Source organism: Erpetoichthys calabaricus, chromosome 1, assembly GCF_900747795.2.
Source record: "Erpetoichthys calabaricus chromosome 1, fErpCal1.3, whole genome shotgun sequence".
NCBI classification, from domain to species: Eukaryota; Metazoa; Chordata; class Cladistia; order Polypteriformes; family Polypteridae; genus Erpetoichthys; species Erpetoichthys calabaricus.
Genome location: NC_041394.2, coordinates 219207557 through 219225703, shown reverse-complemented (window position 1 = coordinate 219225703; position 18147 = coordinate 219207557). Strand labels below are relative to the sequence as shown.

General features: G+C 41.8%; 1 protein-coding gene across 1 annotated transcript in view; it reads left to right on the top strand.

Moving 5' to 3' along the window:
- Positions 1–16615, top strand: part of LOC114659465 (peroxisomal succinyl-coenzyme A thioesterase-like) — a 65206-nt gene extending 48591 nt beyond the window's left edge. Inside the window, exons 11-12 of the mRNA XM_051923805.1 lie at positions 10485–10626; positions 16033–16615. Of these exons, the coding sequence (XP_051779765.1) occupies positions 10485–10626; positions 16033–16148 (258 nt within the window). The 3' untranslated portion in view covers positions 16149–16615. The remainder of the gene's footprint in view (positions 1–10484; positions 10627–16032) is intronic.
- The last annotated feature ends 1532 nt before the right edge of the window (positions 16616–18147 follow it).

The following is an 18147-nucleotide window of genomic DNA, read 5'->3' as shown; positions in this document are numbered from 1 at the left end:
TTGATTGAGTGCGTTTATAGTTCTTGGGATGAAACTGTTTCTGAACTGCGAGGTCCGTGCAGGAAAGGCTCTGAAGCATTTGGCGGATGAGAGCAGTTCAAACAGCGAATGGCTGAGGCAGCATGTGCTTGATTCTGTATACTGGTAATTCTCTTTCCGATCAGCTGCTCTGAGTGGTGCAGTGAGAGTAATATGGAAAAAGATGATCTGCTGTGGCAACCCCTAACGGGAGCAGCTGAAAGTAGAAGAAGAAGGTGCAGTGAGAGTAACAACGCTAAAGTAGCTATGGCATTTGGAAGTATGGCCATTCTGTGGACCATTATATTGTGTGGTACCCGGCTGGGGTTCATGCCCAGGAGGACCGGAGGAGGGCTTGTGCCTCCTCCAGAACACGAGGGGGCGCCCGCCCTGGTTGCTTTGGGAGCCACGGGTACAGAGCTTGGAAGCTCAACCCTGTAGGGGCCCGTGGTCACCGCCAGGGGGCGTCCCGATGCCTTGGGAGCCCTGGACCTCAGCAATTCCACCACACCCAGAAGTGCTGGGGGGAAGAGGATTGGGGACACCCAGAGGACTTCCGGATACACCGCCAGAGCTTCCGCCACACAGAGTTGTGGCTACAGAAGCTCCTCAGGATGCACCTGGAGTCCATCCGGGGTGTATAAAAGGGGCCGCCTCCCTCCAGTCAATGGCAAGAGTCGGGTGGAAGAGGACGAAGCTTGGTGGAGAGGAGTGGAGGCGGACCAGAGACTAGAAGGCATTGTGTTGTGTGGCCAAGGACTTAAGGGGTGATTGGTGCTGCGGCACTGGGTTTGTGCTCACTGAGAAATGTAAATAGTGTATAATAAGCATGTGTGTGGTGAAACCAACATGTCTACCTGTCTGTGTCCGGGCAGTTCCCCACAATGGCATCCCAGATGGGACTCTCTGCCTGCTACAAGGCAGGGACCCAAAAAAATTATTTTGTGGGCAGTCTGGAGCAGCAGGTTAGCCCACACACGCGCCGCGGGAGCGGCGATAGCACAACCCCACAAGAGCGATTCACCTCATGGCCCGCCACTGGTCCACTAAACGGCCATATTCCCCTGGTGCGGGGAAACGATCAAGGACGTTGCCGGAGTGCAGCGAGCTCCAGCAGGCACACTGTCGCTGAGGATGTCCAGAACGGCAGCACGGTGAGGACGGCGCCACAGAGAGACGAGACCCGGGAGGTGAGTGCCCTGCCCAATGGCGATCGGCCCCGCGGGGGCAAACTTACTTTTTGTGTTGCAGGCAGGGACTGCCTGTGTCTGCATCAGTGGCAACGGCATGCCGATCCTCAGGCTGTCGTCGGCGCAGAGGCGGCAGCATGCGGTGCTACGAGAAAGGAGTCGCTGCAGCTCGACAAGCCGCAGCAGCTGCTAGGCTCCAGGAAGGCACGTCGCTGCACCAGGAGAAAGAGAAACAGAGCCAAAATAGCCGCGGACCGGAAGTCCCTCCCCGGGACAGGCTCGGGATTGGGCGGTGTGTCTTGCGTGTCCGCCCATGATTGGATGGAGGCGGGCCCAAGGAATGTCCATCCCGGGCCGAGGAAGGACCCGATGGGGCCTGTGGGAAGGCCCCTCAGAGAGCAGCTGGTGGATATGCCTGACGAAAAGGTAAGGCAACCGCCGACTGCTAATCTGTGCTTGCTAGCGGCTCTGCGTGAGTTGGAGGAATGCCTCCAGCCCGCGGAGTCGTTGTTCCAGGTGGTGTACGTCCTCCGTAGAGGTTTGAAGGAGCTGGAGGTGAAGGCAGCCGCGTCCGTGATGAGGCTGCAACAGTGGGCGGATTGGCATGGCGCTGGAGTCTTCAGCCGGAGGGACATGGCAGGGGAGGTAAGTGAGACCGACCCCGTAAAGGAAAGGGGAGATCCCACCGCAGGGGCCCGTGACATTCGTGATCGGAACCATGTCGGTGGGTCTCCAACAGCGGATGCGACGGTGCAGGCTGTTCGCGAGGGGAGGGGAGTAACAGCGAGAGGGCAGACAGAACAGGGGCTGATGAGTGCCCTGGGTCCTAGAGCCCGAAGCCCCAAGCCTGCGACAGTCTCCTGTCGGTCTTGGTGGACGCAGATGGGAATGGGTCTGGGCGTTTGTCATGCGCAGACTCAAACCGCCGTGGCGTCCAAGAGGCAAAGGAGGGACCGATGGCTGAATGCCGGTTCCTCCAACAGGAAGGGACATGCAGCTGGGTGCGCACGTCCAGAGAAGGGCCACTCCTCAAAGCCAGTGAAAAAGAAAGAAATGCAGGCGGTCCCGTCAGTATCGTCATCCGGAGGGACACAGAACCCGCGGAGGGGGTTCCGAACAGGAAGTTTCCGGGGTCCTCGTCAAAGGGGGGAGCGCTGCCAGTGTGCGGCACAGAGGGACGCCAGGGAAGGGTGTCCAGGCAGCGGCTCTGCCTCCTTGTTTCTGTGTGTTGCATGACTGGAACCGGGACGAGCAGTAGGACCTGCTTCGTGGGAGGCCGTCCCTCATCGGACGGACCGTCTGGCAGGACGACACATTGCTGGCAATGGGGCAACCCCACAACTGGCGGAGGCTACGAAGGCACGAGCGGCGCAGAACAGAGGGGCGCCAAGACCTCGGAGAGGATGCCGAAGAAGAGAGTTCCAGGGTGCCGGAACGGACCCTGGACAAATAGTAGGACCCACTTCGGGGCTGAACTGCCCTTACGGGGTGTGTCGCTCGGACCAACGGGTCTTCGCTGGCGATGGGGCACTGTGGTACCCGGCTGGGGTTCATGCCCGGCCGGGATGCCCCGGAGGACCGGAGGAGGGCTTGTGCCTCCTCCAGAAGGGGTGATTGGTGCTGCGGCACTGGGTTTGTGCTCACTGAGAAATGTATATAGTGTATAATAAACGTGTGTGTGGTGAAACCAACATGTCTACCTGTCTGTGTCTGGGCTGTTCCCCACAATTGTTACAGGTTAATTACAATCAGGTGCCTTAAACTAATGAACAATATGCAGTTAATTTCAGTGTATTTGATAAAGCCGGCATCATGGATGTAAAAAAGAAAGGGAAACCACCCGGGATCAGCAGCATTGCTTTGATGCTGGGTGCCGCCAGTTTGCAAAACAGAGCAGAGGACTTGCATACGCCAGGGTTGGAGCTACCGTGAAAATGTGCATGGCTTTACGCCAAGAATAGGTTTTATACATCGCGATTTGACCGTGGAAACGGGCTTACGCAACATTTTTCTGCATACGCACCGTTTATACATGAGGCCACTGGTCCTTTGTCACTAGGCTACAGTGCATACCTGTTGTACTCTGATTTGAGCTTTGAAGTGCATACCTTTTAAAGGTGAGTTATAATATAAACATATGTGTGTGAATGTTTTACAGTACACATTTAACTCTGACATAAAGCAGGTTTCTTAAATTGTAAGAGAACTGTATGTGCTATAATTTTTTTTGTAAAAGGTAATTACGTGATTAGAATTTTTCTTTAAATTTTACATAGCCTGGTAGATCCATCAGTGTATACATGATACAAACCTGTCCTGGTCAAGATTCAGTTGTATAATTTCTGCCTTAAATTTAACTCAATCTTTAAATAGTTTGCTTTTGTCTTCTTTCAATATTTGGAAATACTTACAAACTTCTATTTATATTTACTAAGAAATGTGTAAAATGGCGTATCTTTGACTGTCATATCTTCACTTGACTGTCAGTTCATATGCAGTTTATATGTCTACTGCGGCATTTATTAAAATGAAATAATTTTGTAATTTTTAATCAGTCAATCCACTGTGATAATGCAGATATAAACACCAGCAACTTAACATTTTTTAGCTCATGTCTACCTTTCTAAACTCATTTGTCTCTTTGTAATTGATTAGTTATTACTTTGTAGCACCTAGTGAAGATGTGCTTCATAAAAGGGAATTATATATGTTACCAGTAATGTGTGAAAAGCAGTTATTATATACAGGTAAAATGCCTAGGCATTCTATAAAATGTGTGACGTTTTTAGGCAAAGCACGAAATGTCTGTGTTACTTTAATATGCTATATACTTTCCCTAGGCATTATATATAATACCTTGGCATTATACAGAACAACTTGCTGGTTTGCGTTTTGGCATTGCATAGAATGCCTAGGAAATGTTTGAAATTTTAATTGTTTCATACTTTGATGTCCCGCTTTCAGCATTCTATAGATTTCCTAGGCATTCTACACAATGCCTAATTTCACACATGAATGGTAACATATACATTAAATCTTGACTGGTTGTACTCTCCTCCGGGGCAAACAGATGAAGAGGATGAAATGTGTAATTAGAGCTAACATTTTCAAAAAACACTTGTTATAAAATGTTAAAAACTTATTTGATACTTTCACCAATTTAAGAGCTCAATACATTATTCTCACCTCATCTTTTCATCCACTTTTCATGTTGGAGGTTGCTGTGGCATGAGGCCAAGCAGATCAGACCAGACTTCTCAGTCCCCAGTTACAGATTCCAGCTGTTCCTGGGGAATTCCCAAGCGTTTCTAATCCAGTTGAGATATATAATCCCTCCAGCGTGTCCTGAGTCTACTACAGGGTCTCCGCCTGGTGGTATGTGCCTGGAACAGCTATAAGGGGACATACCTAAACCACCTCAAACTGATCATCTCGATCTAGAAGAGTAGCAGCTCTACTCTGAAGCTCTCCTGAATTGATAAGCTGCTCACCCTATCAGTACATTATTACATTTGCTTATCCACTGTCCCAATCTGTAGCATTGCTACTACCTGATTTAAGGTGATTGGACCTGTGCAGAAATATAAATACGTGCACTATATTTAAGAATTTTCTGCACATCCTACACATTTACATGATGAGCACAACTAAGGTGATAGATTTGAAAAGGAGGACAATGTTGGAGAATAAGAGTCTTATCATTCTTCTACATGCCATTTTTGCTGTTGGAGGAAAATGCTAGTGAAAAGCTAGAAGCACAAATTATGTTACCCTTATTGTCTTAACTGAACACTAGAACAGTCTACTTGCAGGACAGAATGAGATATACCAAACAAATAATAAGGAAAAACCCCTTTTCTTTATTAATTTGTTGATTGATATTTTTGTATTGCTAACTTATCATTAACAAGCTCAATTTTCCCAATTTTATCCATGGTAAATGTAAAATAACAAAGCTAAGAGTCACTAAATGGCTGTTTTTTGGGAAAGTAACTGGCAACAAAATTAATCTCTTTGCTGTTTGCTGAGTAGTCTGTTCAGGTTTAATATACATGTTTATACAGTATATCTTAATATAGAGTTTTTACCTCTAATATACTTCAAAACCAGATTTAATGTTTTAGCCCTAGAATGAATAATTTATCAAAGAATGAATGCAAACTGGGCGGCATGGTGGCGTAGTGGTAGCGCTGCTGCCTCGCAGTAAGGAGACCCGGGTTCGCTTCCTGGGTCCTCCCTGCGTGGAGTTTGCATGTTCTCCCCGTGTCTGCGTGGGTTTCCTCCGGGCGCTCCGGTTTCCTCCCACAAGTCCAAAGACATGCAGGTTAGGTGGATTGGCGATTCTAAATTGGCCCTCGTGTGTGCTTGGTGTGTGGGTGTGTTTGTGTGTGTCCTGCGGTGGGTTGGCACCCTGCCCAGGATTGTTTCCTGCCTTGTGCCCTGTGTTGGCTGGGATTGGCTCCAGCAGACCCCCGTGACCCTGTGTTCGGATTCAGCGGGTTGGATAATGGATGGATGGATGGATGGATGGATGAATGCAAACTGAAGATGTCAGTTACTGAAATTTTCTTGCAGTGATACAATTACTTTTTGTTGTTTAACTTACAGTATTTTTGTGTAGTAGTTCCAAGTATATCTTGTTACTCCTAGCCTATGGGAGGTTATAAAACCACTCTTACCATGTTTAAAAATATTTAGCACACTGAAACTATTTTTTTTTTAATTATATAGTTAATACAACCTTAACCAAAAAAATTAACTTGCTGTATATGACATTGGTGTTGCATAATCTTCTTCTTTTTCATCATCTTTCAGCTGCTTCCATTAGGGGTCGCCATAGGGGATCTTCTGTTTCCATATTTTCTTGTCCTCTGCATTTTGTTCTGTCACACCCCCCACCTGCATGTCCTCACTCACCACATCCATAAACCACTTCTTAGGCATTCCTCTTTTCCTCCTGCCTGGCAGCTCCATCCCTAGTATCCTTCTCCCAGTATACCCAGCATCTCTCCTTTGCATATGTCCAAACCAAAGCAATCTCACCTCTCTGGCTTTGTCTTCAAACTATCCAACCTGAGCTAACCCTCTAATTTACTCATTTCTAATCCTGTCTATCCTCATTACACCCATTGTAAATTTTAGCATCTTTATCAGAATTAGAATATCTTTATTGTCATTGTAACAAATACAACGAAATTAGGTGCAGTCCCTGCGGTGTCAAAATATAAATAGATATAATTACAAAAGGATAGGAAAGGATAAGATGAAATGAGGTAGAACACAAACATTCAACATAACACCTTAATTGCACATGAAACACTATTGTACAAGATGTCATCTATTGCACTGCTGAATTGGAGGTGATTAGGTGGCATTCAGTGCCCTAATAGCAACAGGGTTGAAACTGTTATTCAGTCTATTAGTCTTTGTTTTGATGCTCCTATATCTTTTGCCTGATGGTAACAATTGGAACATGTCATGAGCGGGGTGTGAGGAGTCTTTTAAGATGTTTTCCGCTTTCCTGAGGCAGCAAGAGCTGTGCAGTTCACCAGAGAGGGTAAAGAGCAGCCGATGATCTGCTGGGCAGTCTTTATGATCCGCTGAAGTGCTTCCCCCTGTGCTGTTGTGCAGCTGGAAATCCACACGCAGAGGCAGCAGCACAGGATACTCTCAATAGAGCAGCGATAGAAGTACACCAGCAGTTTTGGGGGGATGTTAGGAAATAAAGTCTATGGTGAGCGTTCTTCACCAGCTCAGCTGTGTCCACACCCCAGGACAGGTCTTCTATGATGTGGACTCCCAGGAAGCAGAAGTCTAACACCCTCTCCACACAGTCCCCTCTGATGTACAGTGGTTTGGTGTCCATTTCCTTTTTCCTGAAGTCCACAATGAGCTCCTAGGTCTTACTTGTGTTCAGGAGCAGGTTGTTGTCCGTGTACCATGCTGTCAGCCACTCCACTTCGTCCCTGTAGGCGGACTAATCCTCCCCAGAGATGAGCCCCACCACAGTGGTGTTGTCTGCAAATTTGATGATGGTGTTGCTGTGGTGGGTGGGGGCGCAGTCATGTGTGTACAGTGTGAAGAGCAGGGGGCTCAGCACACAAATGAATGACATAAATACAAATGACATAACCATCATGCAAGTTTCAGACCAATATGATGTGTATTTTCCTAGTGTGCCATTTTAATAGCTAGCAGTGTGTTTCTTCTCCTGGAACTCACTATTACACTGAATTTTATTCAGCAGAAGTTGTTCTGTTTTAGGTACCATCTCTGTAAAACTTAGCCTCTTTTTGGAAATCTCTTTATTCTTCATTCTCTCTCTGCAAAAATCTGGAAATCCTATTTTTTAATGTAGCCTTATTCAAGCTTTTGGTGGTGCAGATTAACAGATTACTAGAGTATTAACAGATACTCTAGGTACAATATAGAGAAGTGGTAATCTGTTGTATATTTGATGGGAAGCTGGTTGGTGGGGTGGGGGGGCATGGGGGGTTTTGGGGGGCGCGCAATGCTACTAATCTTAATCCCTAATTCATCCATTCCCAAATTCTTCTCTGTGTTTTTGTGCTCACTATGTATCTTTCAGTCTGTTAGGAACTGGTTTCACTGGGTGATTTTCAGAGGGCTTGCCATGGTGGGGGTCTGTTGTTGCTTACTGTCTCTGCTATTTTTATATGAATGTTGATTGCTGTTTTTTCTTATTAATATCAAATAAAAAATTTTATTAAAAAATCTAATAATTTAGTTCTTTACCCGAGTGAGTTGCAGAGAGCTATGACTGAGTCATGTAGATGTCACACTACACAATAATTAAAAACGAGTGTGCTTTGCAACTGTCTAAACTTACAACAACAACTTGGATTTTTTTAAAGATTATGTAAATAAAGTTACAACCCAGCCACAGCGGATGCACAAACCAGTGTGTTTCTTCGAGCCAGTCCCAAGCCTGGATAAATAGGGAGGGTTGCGTCAGGAAGGGCATCCAGTGTAAAATTTTGCCAGATCAAAATGTGGACACCAATACAGATTTCCATACCAGAACGGTCAAGGCCCGGGTTAACGACGGCCACCAGCAGTACTGTTACCAACAGGGTGCTGGAGGAAATTGGGCTACTGTTGGCCCAAAGAAGGAGAAGAAGAGGGGGGTGATGTGTCCGGAGGCAGGAGGAGAGGAGGAAGGTAAAGAGAGTGGAAATGAGGGTAGGAACTTTGAATGTTGGCAGTATGACTGGTAAGGAGAGAGAGAGCTGGTGTGATGGAGAGAAGGAAGGTTGGTATATTGAGCGTGTAAATGACTAAATGGAAGGGGAGTAAGGCCATCTGGATCAGAGGTGGATTAAAATTGTTCTGTCATGGTATGGATGGGAAGTGAAATAGGGTAGGGGTTAACCTGAAGGAACAGTATGTCAAGAGTGTTTTGGAGGTGAATCGAGTGCCAGACAGAGTGATGATTATGAAGCTGTAAATTGAAGGAATGGTGATGAATGTTGTTAGTGTATATGCCCCACAAGTTGGGTGTGTGATAGATGAGAAAGAAGATTTCTGGAGTGAGTTGGATGAAGTGATGGACAGTGTACCAAAGAGACAAAGAGTGGTGATTGGAGTGGGTTTCAATGGACATGTTGGTGACAGGAACAGAAGAGATGAGGAGTTGATGGGTAGGTATGGTGTCAAGGAGAGGAATGATAAAGGTCAGAAGATAGTGGATTTTGCGAAAAGGATGGACATGGCTGTGGTGAATACATATTTTAAGAAGAGGGAGGAACATAGGGTGACTTCCAAGAGTGGAGGAAGATGCACACAGATAGATTATATCCTGTGCAGGAGGGTCAACCTGAAGGTGATTGAAGACTGCATAGTGGTTGCAGGGGAAAGTGTAGCTAGGCACCATAGGATGGTGGTCTATAGGATGATGCTGGAGATTAAGAAGAGGAGGAGAGTGAGTGCAGAGCCAATGATGGAATGGTGGAAGTTGAAAAAGGAAAACTGCAAAGTTGAGTTCAGGGTGGAGGTAAAACAGGCACTGGGTGGCAGTGAAGAGTTACCAAACAGCTGGGCAACTACAGCAGAAGTAGTAAGGGTGACAGCAAGAAGGGTGCTTGGCGTGACAACTGGACAGAGGAAGGAGGATAAGGAAACCTGGTGGTGGAATGGGAAAATACAGGAGAGTATACAGAGGAAGAGGTTGGCAAAGAACAGTAGTGACACCATCTATGTTATTTGGGTTGAAGACGGTGGCACTGACCAAAAAACAGGAGACAGAGCTGGAGGTGACAGAGTTAAAGATAGTAAAATTTGCATTAGGTGTGACGAGGATGAATAGGATTAGGAATGAGTACATTAGAGGGTCAGCTCAAGTTGAACGGATTGGAGACAAAGTCAGAGAGGCGAGATTGCATTGGTTTGGACATGTGCAGAGGAGAGATGCTGGATATATTGTGAAAAGGATGCTAAGCATAGAGCTGCCAGGCAAGAGGAAAAGAAGAAGCCCTAAAAGAAGGTTTATCGATGTGGTGAGAGAGGACATGCAGGTGAAGGGTGTGACAGAGCAAGATGCAGAGGACAGGAAGATATGGAAAAATATGATCTGCTGTGGCAACCCCTAATGGGAGCAGCCAAAAGAAGAAGAAGAAGATGTAAATGAAGGCTACAGCTGAAAATCATAAGAAAGGTAATGTAGTGTGAGATTGGTCTTACAAGAAGATGTGTGGTGGGCTGTGATGTATTATCACATCTGTATTTCTAAGATATAGCTGGCAACATTTAGGCAAAACATTATTGGGATAGATGAATAAAAATCTCAAAGTAAACCTGAGATCAGGATAAACACTTTAAATGTGTTTAGAACTACTGTGGTTGTAGTGTGAAGAAAATAGGTTAGTGCTACCCATAATTCAGGCTAATTAGGTTGAATAATGAGATTGCTTAAATTTTAAGGAATTTATTTAGGTCCATCTTCTTGCTCTTTATCTGGAGTAGTGATGCTGTACTGTATAGTGTTTTCTTTCTTTTTTTATTTTTGCCTCACTACAAAAATGCTTTTTGTGTGCAGTGCTGGAAAAGTTAGTGCTACACTGTACAGTCTAACATCACCTTACAGTATGATCGTAATTAAAGTTTAATCTTAATTTACAGAATTATTCAGTTTTGAGAAAGAATACAACAAAACTGCAAAACCTGCAAACACTGTTGGTCATTAGATTCTTGCTTTGCTTAGCAGTGAGGACAAAATCTTTAATGCATTTTTTCCCATAAGCATTTTTTTACTTTCAGATGGAGAATATGATGAAGGCAGCTGGAAATGAACATCTGTTGACTACAATAATTTATCCTAAAGCTGGGCATCTTATAGAACCTCCCTACAGTCCCCATATTCGTTTCAGCAATTATATTATTTTAGGTGAAAAACAGAAAGGTAAGAGTACATTATGTTTAAAAGTATTTAAACATAATTAGCAAATTCAAATAAACTCTTTATGTACTGTAGTACTTATGTTTTAACAGTATTCACGTAGTATGATGAAATATGATGAAAATTCTTTCTATAAACATTTTTTGTTGCAATTAAGTATTTGTTTTCAATGCTGTATTCAAACTTATCAGTAGTAGAGTAGCTTTCTGCACCAAACAATACTGCTTTTAGCTAAGGGAGCTTAGTAGCTCCCGTTTTTTAAAATTTACAAAAAGAAAAAGAAACACATTCTCAGCGTGAGTCTCTGGGGAGACTAGTTTCACATGCTGGGCACCATGGTCAGAGTTTAAGGACAGGCCAAGGGGGCCTTCAAAGACAAGGGACATACTACAGTATACTCCTAAAATAAGTCTGAAATAAAGGGGTTTTTTTCCTCAGTTTTGTATGGGCACAGTTAATGTAGATATGTTAATAATAAACAAATTAGGCAGAAGATGACACAATGGTAGCACTATTACCTCATAGTAAAGAGACCAAGGATTGTGTCCTAGGTGCTGCCTGCTTAGAATTTACATGTGGGTACATGTGAGTTTATTCTGGTTTTCTCCCACAGCCCAAAGACATGCAGGCCCCTGATGTGTGTATGTGTGTGTTCACCCTCCAATAGGCTTGCAGGGATTGTTCTTTCCTGCACACATTGCTTGATGGAATAGGTTCCAGCATAAACTGGTTTAGATAATGGATGGATCAACAAATACTATAATATAGTATGTACTGCCAAAAGCTGCTCTCTCTTGCATGTCACCTATCCTTAAAATAAATAAAGAAATGCCCTGTACAATTTCAATTACAGATTAATTTGCTGTTTGCAGATTTAGCCTGATAGGTCATTTTAACTTGTATATGTTGTATACTGCATTGTCCTCTTTTACACATCTGATAGCTACTCCTGTTGGCAAACAGATTCTCAGTGGTTAGCACGAGAAATTGAAATGATAGTGTAAGAGTGGCAGGTGCTTATGTCTGCGCTCTGAGTAAATCTTCATCACACATACCACTGTGACAAAATATCTAAAAAACAAAAATGTGGCGTGTCTATTTGATGAAGTAAATTAATAACAGAAAATGTTCCAGTTTTCAAATCAGTTAGAAAAAGTCTCACCCGAATGTTACACTATGCAGAATTTTTCTAACTTAAAATGAGAAAATGCCTATTTTGCCAAAATATAAAATACATAGACAAGACAGCTTAAAAAAACAGTGTCTTAAATGTTAATTGTGTTTGAGTATATTTTCTTAATTTTGTAGTTTAAAATATGTTAATGGAAGTGAAACTAATTATTTATATCTTATTGTAAATTTTTATTACAAAAACTTTCCATTTGAAATGAGATGTGATGTAAATATGTAGCGGTACAGTTACTCATTTGGTGCTATGTTGCCAGAGATCAGTGTTGTATGTCCATTGACTGAACTAGCAATACTACAGATTTTGTTTTTTTTTTTTAACACATGCAGAATGCAAATCTGGCAGTGTTTCTCAACCTTTATGGGTTTGGGACACATTTTTACCTTCTTAAGTTCACTGAAGAACCATATATGGAAGAGATAGAGGAGAAAAATATTGTGCAGCACTATTTGTGGATTTAGTGGGAGGGGTTGGTTTCAGCACATAGCTGAAACAGTAGCTGAAACAGTTGGCAACGTTCTTACTATAGACATTTGGTCACCTACTGCATTGTTCATTATAAAGAAAAAAAAAGCACCAGAGGGTTGGGATAAGGTAGTCCTTCCTTTGAAATGCATCTGCATAAATGTACAAGAAAACCAATGATTTTTGAGTACTGTAACACTGAGCTTAAAGTAATAGTGAATCTCTCTTCTCAAGCTACTGTTATAATTGAGCCAGCCTAGAGCAGAGTAAAATCACAGCTGCATGAATTTAAGTTATTAACAAAAACAAATGCATGCCAACATTTTCCAGTTGCTATTGTGTTTTTAATAACAGGCAAATAAATAGGAAACAAGAAGCAGCATATCAGCAAATCCAAAAACCTTTGTCTAACAAAATTTAAGGCATTTATTCTATATAAGATCTGTAGAAATATAATTATAGTTTAATCTCATTTTAAATTTTTAGACCTTCATTTAATCCCATTTATTGATATAAAATAAAACTATAAAATGTAAAAGGTTTGACATGGGATAAAGTAACACAAAAAGATTTCTGATTAAAGCATAATAAAACACTGAGAAATTATAATGTAAAACAAAATAGTTAAAAATCAATGAATTTGTGCATGACTATATATACACATATATATATATATATATATATAATTTGTTTGTATATATATTACCTGTGATAAAATGGCCTCCTGCGCTAATACCCACGGTTATGTGGCGCCCATCTGAAGCCAGGGAAAATGCAAGTAACTGAAATTATATTTAACATACAACTGCAATTGAGGTAGTTGACAAACTTGGTTTTAAAACTACTTCTTAAACAGCCTACTAAAAATAAAATGAAACAGATCAACTTCTGTACCCACCAAGCTACCTATGAAAAGCTAAAATGTTTCATAAATACTCCTTTTGGTAAAGGTAGCGTGGTTTTACTATGCACAGACAAGAACCGTAACTTTTATGTTCTTCACCCATCTTAATCGTATATCGAGCTAATGTTAGGTTGACCTTTTCTTTGTCAGTAACAACACAGTAAGCTACACTACATTAACCACTAATATATATATGGTAGAAAATACCAGTGAATTAAAAAATAAGATAAACTACAACTGTCAAAGGGGTTGTCATAGATGGAAAGATATCACTGAGGGTAATGAAAGTGAAGATGCAACATCATCCGTGAATATAACAATGTGAGAAAAAATCATTGACATGAGCATTTTGGCATAAAGATTACTCCTGGTCCAAGTTAATAGGAGAAAATACAACAAACATCTCTGGAGAAAACAGCAGTTTTTGTGGTGCTCACCTCTCGTAAATGAAGAATAAATCTGGGGACGACAGAAAGTGCAGGAGAACGAATTTGAAGACAGCACTATGGGCAGAATATCTGTAATATTTCTGATTGTGACATGATCCTTTTTACAAATACTGTAAGTATGCAAATTAATGTGAAAGACTTTTTAATTAAACATCTTGCCAATTTAAATATGCATCAATTTTTACAGTGAAAATGATTTGTATACTAAATCAAACCACAGTAAAAACAGATCCCTCTAATGCAAAGTTATAAAAATCCAAAAAAAAACTGCAATTGAAAACTTACCTGGATTGCCTAAAGTGACAAACATTTATTGTTTTCGTATGGTGTAGTGGCTATATAAAAAAAAAACTCTGCAAGTAAGTGGAACTTGTGGGACCACGAACAGTGAACTGCACAAGCATTGGTTGAAGTTAAATTTGATAGACAACTTCAGATTGTTGATAAATGAACAAGTGAGTTTTTGATTGATGTGCACTAGTAACAACATGATTCGCTGAAAATGAATTTGATTGAAAGCTATCCCACCCCCCTAGATCTGCCCAGAATGTCTTCGTTCTGCAGCAATACCCTTCTCCCTCTCCCTGGTGCCTTAAACTAGGAGTGTGTGATATGTATCTTGTTTTAATGGTGAGGGAGCTGAAATTATCGAGTATGTCACTCATTTTGCAAAAAACAATGAAAAACATGCCTTGAGAATGTCTATGCATTCACTGTCTCACGTAACCTAACAGGATAGAATACTGTGCGTGTACGGTCAGCACACCAGAAATACGGAGCCCCATTGGTGTCAGGCAAAAAAAAAACATTCAGATTAATTATATAATTTTATTTGAATGAATTATTTTCATTTCCGTAAAATCAATATGCCTATCAGGTGCGTTTTATTTTGCAAGCTATCTTGGTTGGGGTCCTCGATTTCAAGCACTTTTTTCTTTCTTTATATAAAAGCCTTACAAGGGTCCCCACCTCCTTGCTCTGCTCCATTCTGCCCCAACTCATATATATGCTATGTACAATAATGACAACAATGTTAAAGCAATGATGAAGAGTAACAGAGACACTGTACCTGTCCATAAATCCCAACCAGCACTGGAGGAAATGTTGTAACCTTTAACCGTGCTGCTCTGAAGTCAGATGCTGTGAACAGACTGGTGTTTCTGTCACACAAATTGAAGTTTCCTCAGTAGAATGTTACAATTATTTTTTCTAATATTTTTGTGCAATATTGGACAGAACCTAAAGTTGGGAATTTGTTTAAAAATGTTATAGGTTTGGGCGGCATGGTGGCGCAGTAGTAGCGCTGCTGCCTCGCAGTTAGGAGACCTGGGTTCACTTCCCGGGTCCTCCCTGTGTGGAGTTTGCATGTTCTCCCTGTGTCTGTGTGGGTTTCCTCCGGGTGCTCCGGTTTCCTCCCACAGTCCAAAGACATGCAGGTTAGGTGCATTGGCAGTTCTAAATTGTCCCTAGTGTGTGCTTGGTGTGTGGGTATGTGTGTGTGTGTGCCCTGCGGTGGGCTGGCCTACCCGGGGTTTGTTTCCTGCCTTGCACCCTGTGTTGGCTGGGATTGGCTCCAGCAAACCCCCGTGACCCTGTAGTTAGGATATAGCAGGTTGGATAATGGATGGATGGATGTTATAGGTTTAGTTTTTTTTATATTTGTGCGATATATGACAGAACTTGTTTACAAATGCTATAGTTTGTTTCATGTGCAGTATTTGACAGAACTTTAGATTATTACAGAATATTGCAGTATGTTAATATTTTTGTTTTTGCTTGTATGCTGCACAATTCACCTTACAGCCAAGCAGTTTATGTTTATCCAGACTACAATGTTCATGCCCTGTCATTCAATTATGATTAGTATTTTACTCACTTTCAATTCATATTCTTTTTTACATTAGGGGTAAGTGAATGTTTAAAATACTCTCATTATAATAGTTTTGTTGGTCTTAATGCAATATTTTTTGTACATCCTGTAGGCCACTATCAAATGGTTTACTCATACTTTCACTGTTTGATCTCAGTAATACTTTGACTGGTTATTTTAATGTTTTTGTGTTATTTTACTTCAGTTTTCTCATTACTAAGCTAAAATTAATATCCTATTAACAAGTCCAAGCTAAATCAATAAGACTTTTACAAACACATTTTTAAAGGATAAATTGTTTAATTATTGTTATCATTAAAGTCCCAGAAAATATTGAGATATCATTTTTTGCCAATATCGCACACCTGAAGCATCATCTACTGTAGAAGCCATCAAACCCTTTCCCCATTTTCCACTGTCTTTCCAAGTCTTTGTAGATTTAGTATTGGTAATAGCTGATCTACAGCTGTTTGTCTCTTATAGCAATAAAAATAATGCTATATCTCACATAACCTGTTCTTATCTCTTGTAGTTGTGATGTTATGGGGAGGCCAAACAAAGGAGCATTCATTTGCACAGGAAGACTCTTGGGAGAAGATCTTGGATTTTTTATACCTTCATCTGTACAGTTCTAGTTCTAAATTATGATCATTTTAAGAGGTAGCAGCTAAATCAAATTAAAATCAAATGCACAAGTTTCTCTGCACTTTGTACACATGACTGGACATCACATCTTCTGAAGTTTTGCTTCCTGAAAATGTGTTGGTGATTATGATAGAGTATTTTAAGCTGGACAGACATACACTTTCAGATTGACTGCATCAAGTAGGAATTTGGAGAAACATGAAATTTAATTTAGCATATTTTATTACATAATGATGCAGACACATTCCATTAGTTAAACTGAGCTAGAAATGTTTTTTCTGTCATTTTTGTTTGTACTCAGCAAGTGGAGCTTCTTATTTCAGTGTCCAAAAAGAGTCAGCTAGTATTGATGGACTCCATTTGCCCTGATACTGCTTTTTCATCCTTGCAATTCCCTTGTGAAATCTTTCACCATGTTTGTCACTGACTGCACCAAGTAAAGAAATAAAATTGTGAATGCAGAAAATAAATTTTAGTGATGTGTTGCGCTTCATTGTTTTATATGCTTGAAGCATATTCTCAACCAGCTGAACATACGTAATTTGGTGTTCTGTAGTCAACATTCCTAAATGTCTGTCATGCAATTTCCTGAACGCCCACTAGCAGTTGGATAGAAGGGACAACTAGAACTTTATGAAATCTCAAGAGGCAGAAAGAGAAACATATAAATAATAATAAAACAAACAACAGCACGCTAACACACACAACCTTTCCATCACCATTGCAAATAACAATGGGCTCAGAGCCAATCCTTGATGCAAAACTCACCACTGTCACAGTTCCCTCGTACGTACATATCCTGTACATATTTTTCTGCCACTCCCAACTTCCTCATACAATGCCATAACTCCTGTCTAGTCACCCTGTCATATGCTTTCTCCAAGTCAACAAAGACACAATTCAATTCCTTCTAGCTTTCTGTATACTTCTCTATCAACACCCTCAGAGCAAACATCACATCTGCGGTGCTCTTTCCTGGCAAGAAACCATACTGCTGCTCACTAAGCATCACCTCCCATCTTAACTTAGCTTCCATTACTCTTTCCCATAACTTCATGCTGTGGCTCATCATTTTTATCCCTCTGTAGTTACTACAGCTCTGCACATCACCATTATTCTTAAAAATCGGTTCCAGTACACTTCCTCAGGCATCCTCTCACTTGATTGCATTAAAAATCTGGTTAAAACCTCCACTGCCATCTCTCCTAAACATCTCCATGCTTCCACAGGTATTTCATCTGGACCAATGACCTTTCGATTCTTTATCCTCTTCATAGCTGTCCTTACTTTCTCTGTTGCACTTCCTGATTTACTAATACCACAACATCCAACCTTCTCTCTCATTCTCTTCATTCATCAGCCTCTCAAAGTACTGTGCTCAACACACTCCCTTAACTTGTGAGTATGTTTCCATCTTCATCCTTTATCACCCTAACCTGCTGCACATCTTTCCCAGCTTGGTCCCTCTGTGGAGGCAAAAGGTACAGATGCTGTTTAGGTACAGGTCCTTTTCTCCCTCCTTAGTGTCCAACTCTCATACAGCTCATCATATGCCTTGTCTTTAGCCTTCACCATTTCTCTCTTCACTTTATGTCTTATCTTCTTGTACTCCTGTCTACTTTCTGCATCTTTCTGACTAACCCAGTTCTTCTTCACCAACCTCTTCCGCTGTATACTCTCCTGTACTTCCCCATTCTACCACCAGGTTTCCTTTTCCTTCTTCCTCTGTCCAGATGTCATGCCAATCACACTTCTTGCTCTGACCCTTACTACTTCTGCTGTAGTTGCCCAACGTCATCTTACAGTCCGCTATTCTATGCTGTCTAACTACGCTTTTCCCTGCCACCACTTTGCAGTCTACAATCTCCTTTGGAGTGGCCCTCCTGCACAGGATATAATCTACCTATGTGCATCTTCCTCTATGTTCCTCTCTCTTCCTAAAATACATATTCACCACAGCCATGCCCATCCTTTTGGAAAATCCACTACCATCTGGCCTTCA